The sequence below is a fragment of the Aedes albopictus genome, chromosome 3 (genome assembly GCF_035046485.1).
Source record: "Aedes albopictus strain Foshan chromosome 3, AalbF5, whole genome shotgun sequence".
NCBI lineage: Eukaryota > Metazoa > Arthropoda > Insecta > Diptera > Culicidae > Aedes > Aedes albopictus.
Window position 1 is genome coordinate 324,053,139 of NC_085138.1, and position 20,063 is coordinate 324,073,201.

At 41.1% G+C, this 20,063-nt stretch overlaps 1 protein-coding gene across 1 annotated transcript in view; it reads right to left on the bottom strand.

The window, feature by feature from the left end:
* Positions 1–20,063, bottom strand: part of LOC109401307 (protein king tubby 2) — a 142,565-nt gene that overhangs the window by 27,479 nt on the left and 95,023 nt on the right. Inside the window, exon 2 of the mRNA XM_019673810.4 lies at positions 15,343–15,595. Coding sequence (XP_019529355.3) covers positions 15,343–15,595 — 253 coding nt within the window. The remainder of the gene's footprint in view (positions 1–15,342; positions 15,596–20,063) is intronic.

Sequence of the window (20,063 nt, forward strand, 5' to 3'; positions counted from 1 at the left end):
GAGCGTCTTTTCATTTGGACAGTTCTCTAACTTGTGACAAAGAAGGTGCAATAAAGTAACAAGTAACTTCAGTAGCTTTTATGGTGTGTTGAGCATCGATTCTCTCACAGAGCTTTTGGTGTAAGGACTGTTCATTAAAGAAAGTGGACATCTGTTTAACAATAGTTTAGAGTTAAAACTAAACAAAAAATTCTGAATTTTTGCTCAGTGTGTAAAAACATTGTTCACTTCGGCAACACACTCAAAGAAAATGGAAAAAGTAAGAAATTTCGAGCGATAGGTCGTATTAGCTTTGCGACTAGCAGATTAATTCTGCACAAATGGTGTTCCAAAAAGTTGTCATTTCGAGAATTGGCTTACTAATACAATTCCGGGACCGCAATTTTTTAACGCTAAGCGGGGACAGATGTGCTGGATAATGTAGGGTACATCAGAACTGAAAAATTTGGGAAAAAGTTTTTAGTGTGGCAAGCCAATTGTTCATGTGGCTTAAAGAGTTCTTCGTATTTCACAACGGGAACAATCAACGGTGAAAATAACAGAAAGGAATGCATCAAAAATCGACTTCTACTTATCTACCGAAAACATACGGATCCTCTTTTGTTTTAGGCGGATCTGGCATCCGCTTATTACGCTTCTTCTACACTAGAGATGCTCAAGACGGAAAAAGTCGATTTTGTCAAAAAATGGCAAAATCCACAAAACTTCTCTGAACAGCGTCCTGTGGAAAGATACTGGACAATAATTAAGCGGCATCTTAAGAAAGATGGAAGAGAAGCAAGCTCTGTTGAATGATTCAAAAAAATTTGACCTGCGGCACAACGAAAAGTTACGGAGAAAGTTGTGCAGAATCTAATGGGAGGTATCAAGAGGAAACTCCGAGCGTTCTTCCGAAAAGCGAAGTAAATGTTCAAACTCACGTGAATTTGGCCACATGTATGTTGATTGTCATTTATAAAAAAAAACTTATGAATTTGTTCGAAAGTACATATTTTCTATTGAAAAACAGGTGTCCACTTTCTTTAATGAACAGTCCTTAGTATGTAAGGTGAGTAGATAATACTCCTGGTGTCCATGGTTCGAGTCTGGACATAATCTTTTCCCAACTTTTTTATCATTCCTTCACGTTTATGTTGCATAAGAATTTAGAATCTGCGCTTTTTGGGTTTCAAAGAAGAAGCAATTGTGTTCTGTCGTCCGTAATACGGACAGTGAATAAATTGCACTAAGGTTGCTGTTACTGGATTAGCAACAAGTCGTGTTGCTTGGGGGCATTCTATCCTCTTAGTAAGGCCGGGTGACACTGACTTGAAACAGCGGATGGGTTAATGTCGACGCTGTCTTCCGTTCCATAAAACCGTGGCGTGGCCTTAAAGTACGTTCCTGGTCTGTGCCCACCTTAGGTAACTAGCTGAGTGGAAGTAAGTTCAGATGACACTCCTGATTATTTAAGCTGATCCGGCTCCTGAACTCAGTCCCCGTAAGGGCCTGGGCCAGCCCTCGGGTGGTTTCTCTGCTTACACAAATAACCACCAGGATCATTAGCGATAGTAAGGGATGGCGGCTTTAAGGGGAACCCAACAGAAATGACTGCATCGATCCGCCTGCGAAAGGGTCCGGCAACCACGGCAAGATCAAAGTAGGCTTGTTATTGTGTTCGCTCATCAATAGCATGTACGCGCCGCCAGAGGCGTGTTTCAAGTGCTTCGAGCAATGACACAAGTCGTGGGCGTGTAAAGGCCCCGACAGTAACAAACTCTGCAGGAAAAGCGGAGTGGAAGGCCACATCGCCTGGGAGTGCAACTCGGCACCAAAATGTCTGATTTGCACGCCGAACATGAGCCACACGACTAGCGGGCCTTAATGTCCAGGCACGCGAGGAGGTCAAACCAACCGAAGATAATGCAGGTTACACAGCTATACATGAACCACTGTGAAGCCGCACAACGAGGCTTGCAGTCAGTCTCGGAGTCAAGTACAGACATTGCTCTACTATCGGACCCATACCGCATCCCTCCGATAACGAGAGCTGAGTAGCGAATAACGCCAAGCCAGCGACGATCTGTGAAACTGGTCGTTTCCCGGTCCAGGAAATAATTTCCACGTCGCACGAGGGCTTCACAATAGCGAAGAGCAACGGAATGTACTACCGGTACTACTGTAGTTGTTGTTTCAGGTGACCGGTAGACCCGTTCTCGTCTATGTATGCTGGATTCGCTGTCAAATGCACTAGTCTTGAGACCCATGATCATCGGTGGAGACTTCAACGCCTGGGCGATTGAGTGGGATAGCCGCTTGCCTAACGCGAAAGCCTGGGCTCTACTCGAAGCTATGGCTACACTGAACGTCGATGAAGCGAACGGCACTAGCGTACGCAGGGTTCTTGCTTAGGGGGGGCACTACAATGATGGTGCAATATATGATTATGGTGCAATATATGATCATGGTGCAAAATAGAATCATGGTGTTACACGCAATATGAACTCCTAGGAAGGGATTTCAACATGCTGTGGTGCTAACATCGCCAAGTACTTCATATTGGGATTTTGGAGAAGGCTTCGGATGGTGATGATTTCAAGAAAGGCGAAACTTTAATATGAAGTCATTATTTCGACTTTAATAAAATTTTATAAACTTATTAAATACAATATCGAGAAAATTATCAATTATTTTGCAAAAAATAATGTCGTTGTAAATTAATTATTGGACAATTGGAGAAGACTCCATTCATTGAGTCAGAATTTCTAGATCGAAAATTTCGATCGGAATCATTGTTGCAACCTACAGAGATTCCTCCAAGGATTCTTGCATGATTTCTTCCAGGAATTCCCACCAAAATTCTTCCAGAAATTCCTCCAAGACGCCTGCAGGGATCTCTTCCAGGAATTCCTCCACGGATTCCTCCAGAAAATCCTAAAGGAATTTCACCCGGAACTCTTCCCACAATTCCTGCAGGAATTCGCCGAGGAACTCCGCGAGGGATTCCTCCAGGATATCCTCCACGGAATCCTCCAGGAATTTCTCCAGGATTTTCCAGGAATTTCTCCAGGATTTTCCAGGAATTTCTGCTGGAACTCCTCCGAGGATTCATTTATGATTTATTCAGAAATTGCTAAATAAATCCTCGAAAAATTTCTCCAGGAATCCCTACAGGAATTCCTTCAGAAATTCCTCGAAGAGTTCCTTCAGACATTCCTTCCGGAAATTACTCTAGGAAGCCTCATATATTCCTCCAGAAATTCCTCAAACAATTCCTCCAGGAATTCTTTCAGAATTACCTACAGGAATTCCTGCAGAGATTGCCCCTGAATTTTTTTTTCTGGGAAAAATCCTCTATGAATGTCTGTCAGAATTCCCTTAACCTTCCGTAACTCGCGCGGTTGACTACCTGCGTCAGCACCACGCTAACGTTGAGTACAAAAAGCGACATTTTTTCATCGTGTTATACAAAATACAACAGCGCGATCGCTCGAGGGTTAATATGCCTCTAGGAATTGCACCATGGAATCCTTCTGAAAATCCTAGAAGAATTTTAACGGATGCCTTCCAGAAATTCCTCCAGAAAATTATCCAGGAAATCCTCAAGGAATTTCTACAGGAATTCCTCCAGGGATTCATTCATGAATTTCTTCAGAAAATCCTTCTGAAATTCCACAAATTCCTCCAAAAATTCATCCAGAAATTTCTCGAGGAAGAACGCCAGAAATTACTCCAGAAATTCTTTCAGTGATGCCTCCAGAAAATCCTGAAGGAATTTTTCACGAATGTCTTCTAGAAATTTCTCCTGGAATTCTTTGACAAATTTCTCCAGGAATTCCTCCAGAAAATTATCCAAGAAATTCTCAAGGAACTTCTTCAGGAATTCTTCCAGTGATTCATCCATAAATTTCTTCAGGAAATCCTTCTAAAATTCCTCCAGAATTTTTTTTTTTTATTCCTCAAAGAAAAACGTTACTCTTCCAGAATTTCCTCCAGGAATTTCTCCAGGGATTTCTCCAGAAAATCCTCTAGGAATTTCTGCCTAAATGCCTCCAGAGAATCCTCAAGGAATATCTCCTGGAACTTTTCCAGGAATTCCGCGAGGATTTCCGCCACGGACTCCTCCAGGAATTTCTCCGGGATTTTTTCCACGAATTTCTTCAGGAATTCCTCCAGGGATTCATTGATGATTTTTTCAGGAATACCTCAAAAAATTGCTACAGATATTCCTCCAGAAATTCCTTCAGAAATTCCTCGAGGAGTTCCTTCAGACATTCCTCCAGAAATTTCTCCAGGAAGCCTTTTCAACAGAAATTCCTCAAATAATTCCTCCAGTAAAAACTCCAAGAATTTCTCCAGAGATCCCACCTGAAATTCCTTCTAGGAAAAATCCTCTGGGAATGTCTGCCAGAATTCCCCCAATATTTCCTGCAGGAACTCCTCGAGGAATTGCTCCACGAATTCCTGCAGATAATCCGAAAGGATTGTTTCACGGATGTCTTCCAGAAATTCCTCGAGAAATTCCTCCAAGGATTCCTCCATGGATTTCTCCAGGAAATTCTCAAGGAATTTCTTCAGAAATTCCACCAAGCATTCATCCATGTTTTTCTTCGAAAATTCCTCAAAAAATTCTGCAGAAATTCCTTCAGGAATTCTTTCAGAAATTTCTCGGAGAAGAACTCCAGAAACTTTTCCAGGAATTCATCCAACAATTCCTCCAGTGATTTCTCCAGAAAATCCTCAGGGAATTTCTGCAAGAATTCCCTGGGAATGCCTCCCGCAACTCTTCCGAGAATTCCTCGAGGAGTTCCACGAGGAGTTTGTCCAGGGAATCCACCACGGATTCCCCCAGGAATTTCTTCATGATTTTTTCCAGGAATTTCTTCATTGATACATTAATCAATTTCTTCAGAAATTCCTTAAAAAATTCCTTCAGGTATTCCTTCAAAAATTCCTCGATGAGTTCCTTCAAACATTCTCCAGAAACCCCTCCAAGATGTCTCCAGGGATTTCTTCCAGGAATTCCTCCACAGATTCTTCCAGAAAATCCTAAAGGAATTTCTCCCGGAACTGTACCAGGAACTCCTCCAAAAAATTCTCCACAAATTCCGTGAGAAATTCATCCACGGAATCCTCCAGGAATTTATCCAGGATTTTTTCCAGATATTTGTTCAGAAATTCCTTAAAGCATTCCTCCAGAAATTCCTAGAGAAGTTCTTTTAGACATTCTTCCAGATTTTTTTTTCAGGAATCCTCATATATTTCTCCAGATATAACTCAAATAATTCCTCCAGGATTTCTTTCAGTACATACTCCCATAATTCCTCCAGAGATTCCACCTGAAATTTCTTCTAAGAAAATTCTTTAAGAAATGTCTGCCAGAATTCCTACAATATTTCCTCCAGGGATCCCTCTAGGAATTCCTCCACGTATTCCTCCAGATAATCCAAGGATTTCTCCATGGATTCCTACAGGAAATTCAGGAGGATTTTTTAAAGGAATTTCTTCAGAAAATTCTCAAAAAATCCTCCAGAAATTCCTCCAGTAATTCTTTCAGAAATATCTCGAGGAAGAACGCCAGAAATTCCTTCAGGAATCCCTCCAGAAAATCATCTGGCAGTTTCTGTCAGAATTCCTCCAGAGAATCCTAAAGGAATGTCTCTCGGAACTCTTCCAAGAATTCCCCGAGGAATTCCTCCAGGGAACTCCACGGATTCTTCCAAGAATTTCTCAAGATCTTTTTCCAAGAATTTTCCAGGGATTCATTATTAAATTTCTTAAAAAAAATCCTCCAAAAATTCCTCCAAGAATTCCTTTATAAATTCCTCCAGCAGTTCCTTCAGACATTCCCCCAGTAATTTCTCCATGAAGCCTATAGGATTTCTCCAGAATTTCGTCAAATTATTCCTTCAGGAATTCTTCCAGTGAACACTCCAGGAATTCCTCCACTGATTCCTCCAGAATATCCTAGAGGATATTTTCCCGGAACTCTTCCAGGAATTCCGTCTGGATTTCCTCGAGCGATTCTTCCATGGATTCCTCCAGGAAATTCTCGAGGACTTCTTCATGAATTCCTCCTACGATTCATTCATGACTTTCTTCAGAAATTCCTCAAACATTTCTACAAAAACTACTACAGGAATTCCTTCAGGGATTTCTCCAGAAAATCCTTTAAAATTTCTGCCAGAATTCTTCCAGAGAATCCACAAGGATTGTCTGCCGGAACTCTTTCTAGAATTCCTCCAGGGATACCTCCATTGAATCCTCCAGAAATGCCTCCGGGGATTGCTACAGGAATTCCTCTAAGAATTTCTGCCAGAATTCCTCCAATATTTTCTCCAGAAAATCCTAAGAGAACTTTTCCCGGAACTTTTCCGGAAATTCTCAAGGAATTCCTCCAGGAGTTTATTCAGAAGTTCCTCAATAATAAATGCTTCACAAATTCCTCGATGAGTTCCTCCAGACATTCCAATAAATTCCTCCAAAAAATTCTCTAGGAATTTCTGCAAAAATAACTCCCGGAATGCAAGCAGGGATTCCTCCAGGAATTTCTTCAGGGATTCCTCAAGGAATTCTTCAGGTATTCCTCTAGAAAATCCTCCAGGAATTTGCCCAGGAATTCCTCCAGGAAGCCTAAAATATTTCTCCAAAAATACCTCAAAGAATTCCTTCATTAATCGCTCCAAATATTCCTTCTGAAATACTTCCAGGAATTTCCACAGGGATTCCTCAAAGAATTTATCATAGGATTTCTCCAGAAAATCTGAAAGAAACTTCTCCTGGTACAGGAAATACTCCAGGAATTCCTTAAGTAATTCCTCCAGAAAATCCCCTAAAAATTTCTCCATGGATTCCTCCAGGAATTCTCCTAGGTATTCTTCCAAGAATTCCTCCACGGATTTCTCCAGAAAAAATCTCCCGGATCTCTTCCAGGAATTCCTGTAGGAATTGCTCGAGAAACTCCTGCAGGGATTCCTCCATGGATTTCTCCTGAAATGTCTCCAGGGGTTCATTCTGAAATTCTTTCAGGAATTCCTCATGGGATTACAGCAGGGATTTATCCAGGAATTTTCCAAAGTTCTCTGCAGGATTTCCAAGGATTCCTTTAGGAAAGCTCTCTGCGGGATTTCCAAGGATTCCTTAAGGAATGCCTTAAGGAATTCCTCCAAGTATTCCTCCTGAAAATCCTCAAGGAATTCCTTCTGGAATGCCTCCACGGGCTGTTCCAGAAATTCTTCTAAGAGGTCCTCCAGAAATTCGTGCTGGAATTTCTCCAGAAATTTCTCCACGGACTTCTTCAGAAATTCTTTCAATGATTCTTTCAAGAATGCCTTCACTGATTCCTTCAGAGATTTCTCCAGGAATTCCAGCAAGGATTCATCAACGAACTCCTCGAGTAACTCTTCCAGAGATTCATGCAGGAATTCTACCAAAAACTCTTTTAGGAATTCCTCCAGCAATTTATCCATGAATTCCTTCAGCAATTCATCCAGGAATTCCTCCAGGAATTATTTCATGGATTCCTCCACGGATTTCTTCTGTATCCTCCCAGTGGTTCATCCTGTAATTTCTTCACGGAATCCTTCAGGAATTCCTTCAGGGATTAAATCAGAGATTTCTTCAGGAATTTTCCAGAGCTACCCAAAGCATTTATTTTAAGGATTTCTTTATGAATACCTCCACGGATTCCTCCAGGGAATCCTCCTGGGAATTTCTTCAATAATTTATCTAGCTATTCCTGTAGTAGTTACTCCTGGAAATTCTACAGGAATTTTTCTAGACTCCTCCAGCAGATTTTGAGAACTTCCTTCAAGAATTCTTTCAAACACTCCTTTAGTGATGCCTCCAGAGATTCCTCCAGAAGGTCCTTCAGGGATTCCTCCTGAAATTCCGCCAGGGATTTCTTCTGGAATGCCTCCAGGAATTTCTCGAGGTGGTAAAGTGATTCTCAAAATGATCTTTGGAATGCTATTTTGATGCGCGAATTACAAAAATGGTAAACAAAATTCAAAGATGCCTGAATGTACACCAGGAGGGTGCATAGAATTTTATGTATGGTACATTATATACCTTAATGATCAAAGAAACGTCATAGTGCATGCGTAGCAAGTATTTGCAATGAGAGCATGAGATTTGGAGATGGTGTGAACATTAGTTGCTGCACAAAAATCAAATTGCGTGTGGCAATAAAAGTGCACGATGACACCGTGGTGTAGGATCCCTAGATAACACTGATATCATTGGGATGGTGCATGGAATGCTGATATGGAGCATGGCATTCAAAGATTGTGCTTGATGTCAGTATGATGCATTAGAGTTGACATGGTACATGAAATGTTATTTTGATGTACGAAACTTCATAATAATGGTGCAATAGATGCCTAGATGATATAGTGAACGCCACGATTACGCTTAGAAAGCTTTAGAAGTGCATGAAATTTAACGATGGTGCAAGATTGCACATTAGACATATAAATGTTTCAAAGATAATGCGTCAGATGGTGCCTAGATGATTCTGTGAACATCATGGTGGTGCATGGAATACAAAAAAGCTGCATGATGTCAGTATGGTGCATTAGTATAACCAACCGTGCTTCTGTTATACTCAACATGTTTCATTTTAAGGTGCACTTGCAATTCGTGCAATGGTGCAGGAAACTCAATGTGGCACAGAATTCAAAATGGTATAGGTACATGGAATGCTATTTTGTATTCGAAATGCCAAAATAGTGCATGGGGTTCAAATGTAAACCACATCATAATGGTGCATAAGATGTTAAGATGATATAGTGAATGCCAAAATGGTGCATGATGCTAAATTATTAACATGTTGCATGGTTAGATGCACGAATTGCGAAAATGGTGCAAAAAATACAATATAAAAGTATTTTACGTAATGCTCACAATAGTGCATCAAATGCTTAGATGATATAATGAACGCTGAAATTGTGCTTGAAAAGCATTGATGGTGTATGATGTATTAGAAAATGCCTAGTTGATTAAAAGACTGCATAAGATCAACATAATGCGTGGATACCCAGATGATTCTGTGAACGCTTTTAAGAAGGTGCATGATGTTAGTGTGCTGTATTAGTTGTCACCGTTAATCAGTGATAATCGACATTTTGTATGGCTAGATGCAGTTTTGGAATACGAAATAGCAAAATGGTGCATGTTATGCAAATATGGTACTGACATCACTAATTAGTTAAAATATGGTGCATGAGATCAGCATGGATGCCTTAATAATTCTGAGAACATCATGGTTGTGCATGTAATTCAAAGAAATTGTATGTGTCAGTTGGTGCAATATTCGCCACTGTGATTCAGTGATTCTTAACATTTCGTGGTTAGACCAAGATTCAAGAATTGCAAAAATGGTGCATAGAATTTAATGTGGTGCAGAAGTCAATATGGATCAGTTACATGGAATACAATGTAGTGTACGATATGGCAAAAAGGAGCATACGAAATTCAAGTGTAAATGAAATGCTTAGATGACGTGTGAGATGGTGCTTAAATGTTTCTGTGAACATCATGGTGGTGCATGGAATGCAAAGGAGCTGCATGTGTGGTGCATTAGTATTACCACGATTCTGTTATGCTCAACATATTCCATATGAAGGTGCACGAATTGCAAAAATGGTGCAGGAAACTCAATGTGGCACAGAAATCAACATGGTCCAGGTACGTGGAATGCTGTTTTGTATACGAAATGCCAAAATGGTGCATAGAATTCAAATGTGAACCATACCATAATAGTGCATAAGATGCCTAGATGATATAGTGAATGCCAAAATGGTGTATGGAAAGGTTTGAAGTAGGCGCATGAGGCTAGGTGATGCATTAGTTGTCACCGTCATTCAAAGATTATCAACATGTTGCATGGTTAGGTGCACGAATTGCAAAAATGGTGCATAGAATACAGAAAAAGTATTTTTAGTGATGTTCACGCTATAATGATGGATTAGATGCCTAGATTATATGATAAACGCTGCAATGGTGCTTGAAAAGCTATGATGGTGCATGAAATTTCATGATGGTGCATATCAGTATGATATATTAGATATTTAATTGATTAAAAGACATTGCGTGAGATCAACATAATGCGTGGATAGCTAGGTGATTCTTTAGACACCATGATGGTGCATTGAAAGTTGTAAAGAAGGTGCATGGTGTTAGTGTGCTGTATTAGTCATCACCGTTATTTAATGATAGTCGTTATTTTGTATGGCTAGGTGCATGAATTGCAAAAATGGTGCTTAGAATTTAAAGTGGTGTCAAGCCAAAGTCACCATGGTTCATACATGGAATACAAGTTTGGGAATACAAAATGCCGAAATGGTGCATGTTATGCAATTGTGGTGCTGACATCACTAATTAGTTAAAAGATGGTGCGTGGGATCAGCCTAGATGATTTTGAGAACATCATGGTTGTGCATGGGATACTAAGAAATTGTATGTGTCTGTGGTGCATTCGTTGCCACCATGATTCAGTGATCCTCAACATTGCGTGATTGCAAAATGGTGCATAGAATATAATGAGGTAAGGAGCATGGATCAGGTACATGGAATACAATTTGGTGTACGATATTCCAAAATGAAGCCTGTAAAATTCAATTGTGGATTAAATGCTTAGATTATATATGAGATGCTCAGATGGTGCATGAAACTTGAAGAAGCTGCTTGATGTCAGTATACTGCATTTGATGGCAATATAATTCAATTACTCTCAATATGGTGCATGAGATGTATTTTTATAGAAGGGGGGGCAAGTGCCCCCCCCCCCCCTTGCCCCCCCCCCTGTGCACGCTAGTGAGCGAACGTTGACGACAGTGCAGGGTCCATCATTGCTCGGACTAGCTCGGACAGGAGGGTTGACGCTGGATATACGCACAGTAACCATCTGGCTATTCGATACAGGGTGGACCACGGAGGAAGACGGCCATGTTCAGAATGACTAGATGTGCCTAGACAGAGGCGAATTTCCGGAGTGGTGCAAAAAGCAAAGACTGGTTCTACTGCCCAAACCCAGGAAGCCACCTGGCGACCCGTAGACATACAGGCCCCTCTGCCTTCAGGGCACTGCCGGAAAACTGTTGGAACAGATCATACTGTCGAGGCTGATGGAAGGGTCGATCGACGGTGGACTCTATTAGAACTGTAACCAAAACGGCCGAGTTAGCGCTCCAAAAGAAGCAAACAGTAATCCACTATTGTGCGGTCGTCACGATGGACGTAAAGAATGCGTTCAACTGCGTCAGCTGGGCCGCCATCGAGTGCGCCATACACCACTGATATTAAGTGTCATCTGCACAGATTCTGACATGCAGGCTCTCCCACATGTCCGGAGTGTGCAGACTGCGACGAGACCACGGAACATGTGCTCTTTGAATGAAAAAAATATGTACATTTTTTTTTTTTTTTTTTTTTTTTTCTATCTGTATTAACGAGATTTTTAGCCCTAGGCTAGTTCATCTCGGGACCCACGCTTTACTTCCCTTCCGAAGGAAGAACTCACATTTTGCGAGTTTGTCGGGAGTGGGATTCGATCCCAGGTCCTCGGCGTGATAGTCAAGAGTGTACATTTTTTTTCATTCGAACTTGTACGTAAAACCTATTTTTGATATAAAAAACCCAAAAAAAATTTTTTGTTTTAAAGTTCGATTGAAAATAAAAATTTAAGAAAAAAATTTAGTAGCATTTGACTATCCTGGGCTACTCGGCAAATTTTGAGGCTAGAATTATTTTTCTCTTTTTTGTGGAAAGCGAAAAATAATTTACAAAAAAAAAACAAAGGATAAGTTTTTTAGAAAATTGAAGTTATAGGATCTCTAAAATAAATCCGCGATGAATATTACTCTCAGTGGGTTTTTAGTTAAATTTTTTGAAGAAGTAAATCTAGATTTTTTTATACGCCCTTTTCAAAACATAGGTGAAGGAAATTGCAAAACAAATAAGATGAAACAAATTTTCAGATAGAAGCTCATGCATACATGAGCTAAATTTCATTTGAATAAATGAAGGTCCCGTATACGCGATTCGTGCTTTGAGTTGGAAATGCTCAGTAGCATCTACTTTGCACGCAAGGGTATTCGCAACCACACCTGGAGGCTGGAACCATCGCCCAAACGACGAAGTTTACAACCAAATCGACCATGTGCTGGTAGATGTTCGACACTTCTCGAACGTCATTGATGTTAGAACTTTTAGGGGGTCCCAATATCGACTCAGAACACAATCTCGTAGTTAATAAAATTTGAACTCGGTTATCAAAAGTGTCGGACTCTAGAAACCGGCAATCTGTGCGTTTCAGCAGACGATACAGTAGTTGACTATAACCAGAAGCTGGACGACCGGATAAGTGAGATCACCGATCATCGGTAATCTCAACACTCACTCTGTGGGTTTCTATCCATGGAGCGATTAATACGGTAGCGTGGGAAGTGATGGGCGCTGCTCAAAGACAAACTTGGAACGGGTAGTTTGACGAGAACTGCCAGAGTGTAACGGTCGAGAAGAATGTTATCAGAAGCCGACCGCTGGTGTCGGGGACTCGGCGACAGAGCAGGGAGCGATATAGGGAAACAAGAGTATTCGAAAAAAGAATCCAAAACAGCATAGAACAGAATGATATGTAGAGATTTTATGAAGCTGTCAATGGCGTGCGGAGAAAATCAGCGCCTTCTTTCGTCATGTGCAATGACCTTGCCAACAAATAAAACAATGGTGGCTTCCGAGAGGAGAGAGCACTTTGAAGATATCGTTGAGCAGTGGTAATGGAAGAGCTACAAATTCGAGCCGACGGCGAAGGACAGGCTTGGGATCCTCCTACGCTAGACGAGGTCAAAAGCAACGAGGCTGCTGGAAAGGACAAACTCCCGTCCGAGCTTCTCAAGCACGGCAGTGAGCAGCTGTATCAACTCTTACACCGTATTATATTGAAGATATGGTAAGAGAAAGGACTGCCTGCTACAGTCGAACCTCCATGAGTCGATGTTCCTTGACTCGATATCGACTCATGGAGGTAGATTTTTTCATACTGAAAAATAATTTTTGGGTTACTATGATGGTCCCCCTAAAAAGCCTCCCAAAGGATTTTTGTTCCACTACTCGATATTTCCTTGAGTCGATGGTCCCTTCAATATCGACTCATGGAGGTTTTACTGTAGTTGATTGGGTGGTCTCATTTGCCCTATATACAATAAAGGTTTTCTTCGAATTTCGACTGTTGATGATTATGTTGGGAGGTATGGCGTTCAGTCTTTGGAAGAATAACTCAAAAACGGATTCTTAAGCTTTCATCCGACGTTTCGGTCGTTATATCGCGCCTTCTTCTGGGAATCTGTGAACAATGCTTCGTTTATGTTGTGTTTATGTTTATGTTTATGTTACTTATTTACTATGCTCCGTTTTTCGTCCGTATGAGCCCACAGCATAGGCCACATTTGTCCCAGACGATACGTATCGCTACAACAAGAGTTTCATGAGTACCAGGCGAGCATGCTGCGTAAGCTTGCGTAAGTAAACTTTTTCGTCTGGTTTTACTTACTCTGTCGCCAGCGGCGGTGTTCCTTTGGATGAAATATCCGTTTTGAGTTATTCCTCCAAAGACTGAACGCCATACCTCCCAACATACACTAAAGGGTATCGAGCTACTAATTTCGGCACTGCAGTCTTGGGGAATTAAAACGATAGTTTTAGATTTTTCCCAACGTTTCGACTCGTATTAGAGTCTTCTTCAGGGGATAATTCTGATTAATTGTTTTTCGTTTGGGTTGACATAGAAAGAAAAAAGATTAATCAGAATTATCCCCTGGAGAAGACTCTAATGCGAGTCGAAGCGTTGGAAAAAATCTAAAACAATCGTTTTAATTCCCCAAGACTGCAGTGCCGAAATTAGTAGCTCTATAGATCGTAATAGTCGAACTCTTTTTTACCAATAAAGGGTATCGACTGGAGTGTGTAACTACAGAGGAATAACACATCCTGATTTAGCGAACAGGATTTTGTCCAGAATTCTGTTTAACCTGCTAAGGCCGATTGACGAGTCCTTCGTCGGCGAATACCAGACGAGTTATCATTAGCGCCGATCAACGATGGATCATATGTTCACCCCGCGGCAGATTCATTGATATCAAGGCGGCATACGATTCAGTGAACAGAAACGAGTTATGGCAGATTATGGTGGAACATGGTTTTCCGGCGAAACTTATGAGACTGGTTCGTGTCACGCACTGGAAAGAGCGATAAGGAGAGCTGGTGTGAAAAGGAGCGGAACCGTTGTCACGCGGTCGCATATACTCCTGGACTTCGCGGACGGTATCGACATCATCGGGATCGAGCGTTGGGCCGTGGAAGAGGCGTTCATACCTTTTAAGAGGGAGATTGCAAGGATTGGACTTACGATGAATACCACAAAGACCAAGTACATGATTGCTGGTGGTCAACATCAGTCCGGCCGTGACATTGATGATGAAGTGGAGCTAGGTGGTGAAAAGTTTAAAGTTGTGGACGAATCGGTTTATCTTGGTAATATTGCGAATCAGGCCTTCAGCTGAAGTCATACAAAGACAACTCGCGTTGTACAAGACTCTAATTCTTTTGGTCGCTCTATACGGCCATGAAACGTGGACGTTGAGAGTTTCATCGGATCCTTTGGAGTTGATCGGAGCCTTTGGAGTCTTTGAACGTAAGTGCTGTGAAAACTATTCATGGGTTATCTGGATGACGGTATCTGGAGGCGTCGCATGAAGTACTAATTGTACCAAGTAAACAAAGAGATGGATTGGATATAATGAAGCGAATAAAACACGGCAGGCTGCGGTGGGCTGGGCACTTAGAGAACCAGGAAAGGGGCGTCGGCTTCATGGAAGGCCGTGCACAAGTTTGCTTTTTGAAGTAGATGAGGATCTAAGGATTCTTAACATTCAGGGCGACTGGAAGCGATTGACCCTGGACCCTGGCCAGTGGAGACGATTACTTCATTTGGTGTGGATTCCCCGTTGTAGCTCATCAAGCACTTACTAAAAAAACAAGCTTTGAAACCATATTATATCAATCATGTGGGACGAGAGACGATACATTCACTCTCCATCATTAACCTATTCTTATTCTGCTTCTTGCCATTGTGTAACAACTTGGACAAAGTCGGATTCTAATCATGGTTTTAAATGTGTCGATGATCATTTTGGATTTGCTTGTCATGTGGAACTCAAGCATATTTCTACTACTAAAATACTCTGGGCCGTACACAGACACCCTCGGCATGGCCTTCCCGAACCACGTGTGTACCATATATGTATGTACAAGCTCCCAACAACTCTACCGTTTTACCCCTACGCTAAGCTTAGAAATTCTCACCATCACTGTACGGCGAAGTGGGTGTCGTTGTAATGGAGGCGCTCCCCGTCGTCGTCGTCACCAGCCCCGTCGATGTGAGAATCTGATCCGGATTGTTCGGAGACATCATGAACTGCATCGGTCCATCGTAGGCGTGCACTTCCCGGCCGTTTCTGTTCACCGCCGACATGGGCCGCACCAGTTGCATATCGCTCGCTTGCACCATCCCTGGCGTTGCCCGTTTCTGTCGTATGTAGGCCTCCATGAGCTGGCGCTGTTGGCGGGAGGAAGAAAACAGAAAATAGATTAGGAGTGTTAATTTGAGTTCGATTCTCAGGTGAACACGCTCTGAACATTGCTAATTAGCACTTTTGAGTTTCCTCGATTGTTGTAGTCGTCATTAGGCAAACATCTTCCTAATTGAGATACACTGTGGTGCATAATTGATCGGACAAACGCTGATTTTCATACAAAATGGCCAAGTTTGAGATGCTGTAACTATGGTTTGCTTTGATGGATTGACCTCAATTTTTGACACGGAACTACAAATATGCTGAATTTTGTGTATACAAAGTATAAAATGTTTTCGTTCACAGGTCTGGGCGTGGCAAGGCGTTGAAAAAATTGCAAAAGTGATCGGACAGCGGCACGCGTGTGAATCAAAGGTCCGATCAATTATGCACCACAGTGTAGGTGTGAGGAGAGCTAAAAGCCAATTGCTCGGTTGTGTCAATAGTAGGAAGCCACTCTACTGTTCGATAACACAATTCAATTTTTGATTACTAATAGCTCCCCTGGTAGAGGGAGCTAGTCGGGGGAGTCCAATTAGAGGAAATTTGAACACGTTTTGATGAGAGGCAAACCAGCTGAGTTGCGGCATCGAAGGAAGAGTCGTGTCGAAATAAATTAGCATACGGTCAATAATTCACACCAGGTGATGTTGTTTGTGTCACCTTTGGAGCGCACAAACAAGTGACCAAAAATGGGACAGTTGCAAATTAGTTCTGGGAAGGAGTACTTGGGTTGTCGGTCGGGTGTTCTTAATGGGAGGATGATTGAGCTCGTTTTGATAGCAGCCAGTGTTTTTCCATTCCTGGTCATCGTACTTGCACGGCTGGTTACATAACTGGTTAGAAATTACTGAATAATTTGATCGAAGATTGATGACATAGCCACAGAATCTGAAGGCCAACACAATTAGCATAAATTACAGAGCTCGCCAATAAATAGTAAATCGAAAGCAAACTACCTTTGAATGTTCACAAGGAAATCGGATAAATCATGTATGTGCTTTGGTACAATTCATTAAGTTAGTTCAACATCAAATTCATGATAACATGGAGCCAACAATTTGCCGCAATAATTTTCGGTTTTCAGTTCAAGTTCTCCATTCTCGGTCACGCTCAACGCTCGCTCCTGATCACCTGATCCGCGCATCGTGCTCTCTGCGCTCCGCGCCTTCTTGTACTGATCGGATGATTTGCAAACACCAATTTTGCAGGGTTATTTCCCAACATTCTTGAAAAATGCCCTGCCCACCGTATCCTTTCGGCTTTGGCAACCTTCTAGAAGCTGGGTTTGCCGTGAAGAGCTCATCCTTCACAGCCCCACATCGTTCTTCGGAACGCCGCCAAACATCGTCCTTAGCACTCGTCGTACGATCATGCCGATCTTAGTGGGGTCTGTATTATACGCATTACCCAGCACTTATACCTTGCCGGTATGCATCTCCGTGGATTAATACCAAGTTCCATCTTGCCGTAATCTTGCCTGTAGTGGTTCGTCCGCTCCTGGAAATTCTTCCGGCATTCCTCTCCGGATTTTTCCAGAGATTCTTTTCAAATATTGTTCTAGGGAGTTCTCCAGAAATTCCTTACAGGACTCTCTCAGGAATTCATCCCGGTAATCCCAAAGAGATTAACTCTTGGGTTCCTTTAAGAGCTCGTCCCGAGATTTTTTCGCGGCTACATCAACATTTCAAGGGTTTATCCCGGGATTCCTTCCGGAATTCCTTCCGTCATTCCCTTAAAGACTCCTATCGGGATTCCTGGATTAATTTGTCCCTAGATTCTAGAAAGTTTCCCCCGGGAAACATTCCGAGGTTCCTACAGGATTTTTTTTTCAGAAAAAATATTCCAGGGACTCCTCCCGGAATTCTCCAAAATTTTTAGGGAAATTCCTGGAAAAGTCTCGAGAGTCCTGGCTCTCGAGACTTTTCCAGGAATTTCCCCAAAATTTTTGCTAAGCATTGCTTTAACGATTTCCTTTCCTCTTTCAAGGACTTTTTCAAGAAATATTTCAAATTTTCCTTACGAAATTCTTCGGACAATTTCTCACAGGATTTTCCATAGAATTTCCTGAATTTCTCCCAGCACTCCTCAGAAATTCCTCCCAGAACTCAACCTGGAATTATTTCAGGGAATTATTGCTAAATTTTTCCACGGATTCTCGCTGAGACTATTCGAGGTCTTCCTCCCAAAAATCCTTATTATGTAGATACTTGTCGGAATTCCTTCGGAAATTTTCCTCAGAGTTCTTTAGGATTTCTTTAGGAATTCTTCAAAGGATTTCTTTTGAAAGCCTTCCATAATTTTTCTGGGATGACCTCTTGGATTTTTCACAGATTTTTTATTGGAATTCTTTAAGGGATGTTTTCCAAAGCTCCTTTAGTGATTCCTTTCGGACCTCATTCCAAAAAATCTTCCCGAATTTCAATTCTTTTACCTTTCACCGATTCTTCCTGCTTAAAAATTTCTCCCGGAAATGATTCCATCCGGAAATGACTCCAAAATTCTTCCCGAAATTCTTCAAGAGATGCTCCTAAAATGTTTCCGGGAGTTTTTTTTTCGAAAATATTGGGAAGAATGATCAAAGGAATTCCTTCCGGAAATATTCCAGAAATTTATCCCGAAATCTTCTCGAGGATTTAAACCGCTAATCTTGTAAAGACCTCTCCTCAATTTTTTTCCAAGAATTACTCTAGGATTTTTTTTTAATTCCTCCGGTTACTTCAGAGATATCTTTCAGGATTTTTACAAGGATTCTGTCAAAAATTCTACCCAAAAATATCATGAAATTTATCAAAAAAAAAAAATACTTCCACAGATTCATGTCTGAATTCTTTCAAAGATTTGCTTAGGAATTATTCAAGAGATTTTAATCGGAATTCCACATGGAATCCCTCCAAAATTCTTCCAGCGATTTCTACCAGAAATCTTCCAAAATTTTATCCCGGGATTCTTTCAATGACATCTTACAGCTTTTAACATGGCATTTTTTCAAGAAATCTTACTTGAAGAATGTTCAATAATTTGTCTAATGATTCTTCCGGATTTCTTCACGAATTTCTCCTTGAATTTTCCTCCTGTTTTTTTTTCCAAAAATTGTTTTCCAGGAATTATTTCTGAACTTCTGTGCACTATTATTTTGAGCATTCCTTCCGGAAATGTTTCAGGTATTGCTCCGAAAATTGTTCCACAACCTTGACCAAACATTTCCATAGTTTTTTTTCTCTACACTAATTGCTTCCGGAATTCTTTAACGGATTCCTTCCGTCATTCTATCCGGGAAGCTTCTCGCAATTTAGTTCATAATTTTTCTTTGAATTACCCCGGCATGTACATTCTTTTTGTTTTTTTTTTCGTTGAATTTTTCGGGTATTTCCTCAGGATTTTTCTGAGAATTTCTTTTGTAATTGTTTGTTGGAGTTATTCTAGAATGTTTTTCCCGAAATTCTATCGAAGATTTCTCCCGGAATTCTTGCAAAGATTTAACACAAAATGTTCCTGGATTTTATTATTGTTAAATTCTTCCAGAGCTTCGTTTCAGAGCTCTCTCAAAGATTCGCCAGGAAATTATCCAAGAGATTTTCATCAGAATTCCACCTTGTAATTATCCTAAATCTCATACAGAGATTTCTACAAGAAGTTCTGAGGTTTCATTCCAAAATTCTTTCAAGGGCAAGTTATGGCTTTCACCTGACATTTTTTTAAGAAATGTTAGTCATAAATTGCTCAAGAATTCTTCCCGGAATCTATCTAAAGTCTTTTTACGGAATTCTTCCAATGATTCTCCCGGATTTCTTTAGGAATTTATTCATGAATTCTTCCCGGATTTTTCCAAGATTTCATTCCAGGAGTTGTTTATGAGTTTCCTAACATCATTTTATCAGGCGCTTCTACCATAAATCTTTCATGATTGCTGAAATTCAATTTTTTTTTATCTGTATTAACGAGATTTTTAGCCCTATGCTAGTTCATCTCGGGACCCATACTTTACTTCCCTTCCGAAGGAAGAACTCACATTTTGTGAGTTTGTCGGGAGTGGGATTCGATCCCAGGTCCTCGGCGTGATAGTCAAGTGTTCTAACCATCACACCAGGTCCGCTCCACTTTTAGAAATTTCTCTCAGTATTCTTCAAAGTTTTCTGCCGATATTACTTCAGGATTCCTTCCCGAGTTCCTTCCTGGATTTCCCTAAGAATTCCCATCAATTTCTACTCGGCATTCCTTAAATGATTTTTGCCAGGTTTCGTATTTAGTGTTTTGTACTGAGATTTTTTGGGGATTGCACCTGAGATCCCTCCAGGATTCTTTGAGGGGTTTTCCATTGATTCCTTCAAGGATTTTTATACGATTTACTCTCAATATTCCTCCAGAGTTTTCTTCCAAGATTTCTGCAGGGATTCCTCCTTTGATCTCTAAATGGATTTCTTCCGGGATTCTTTGAGAGGATTTACCCCG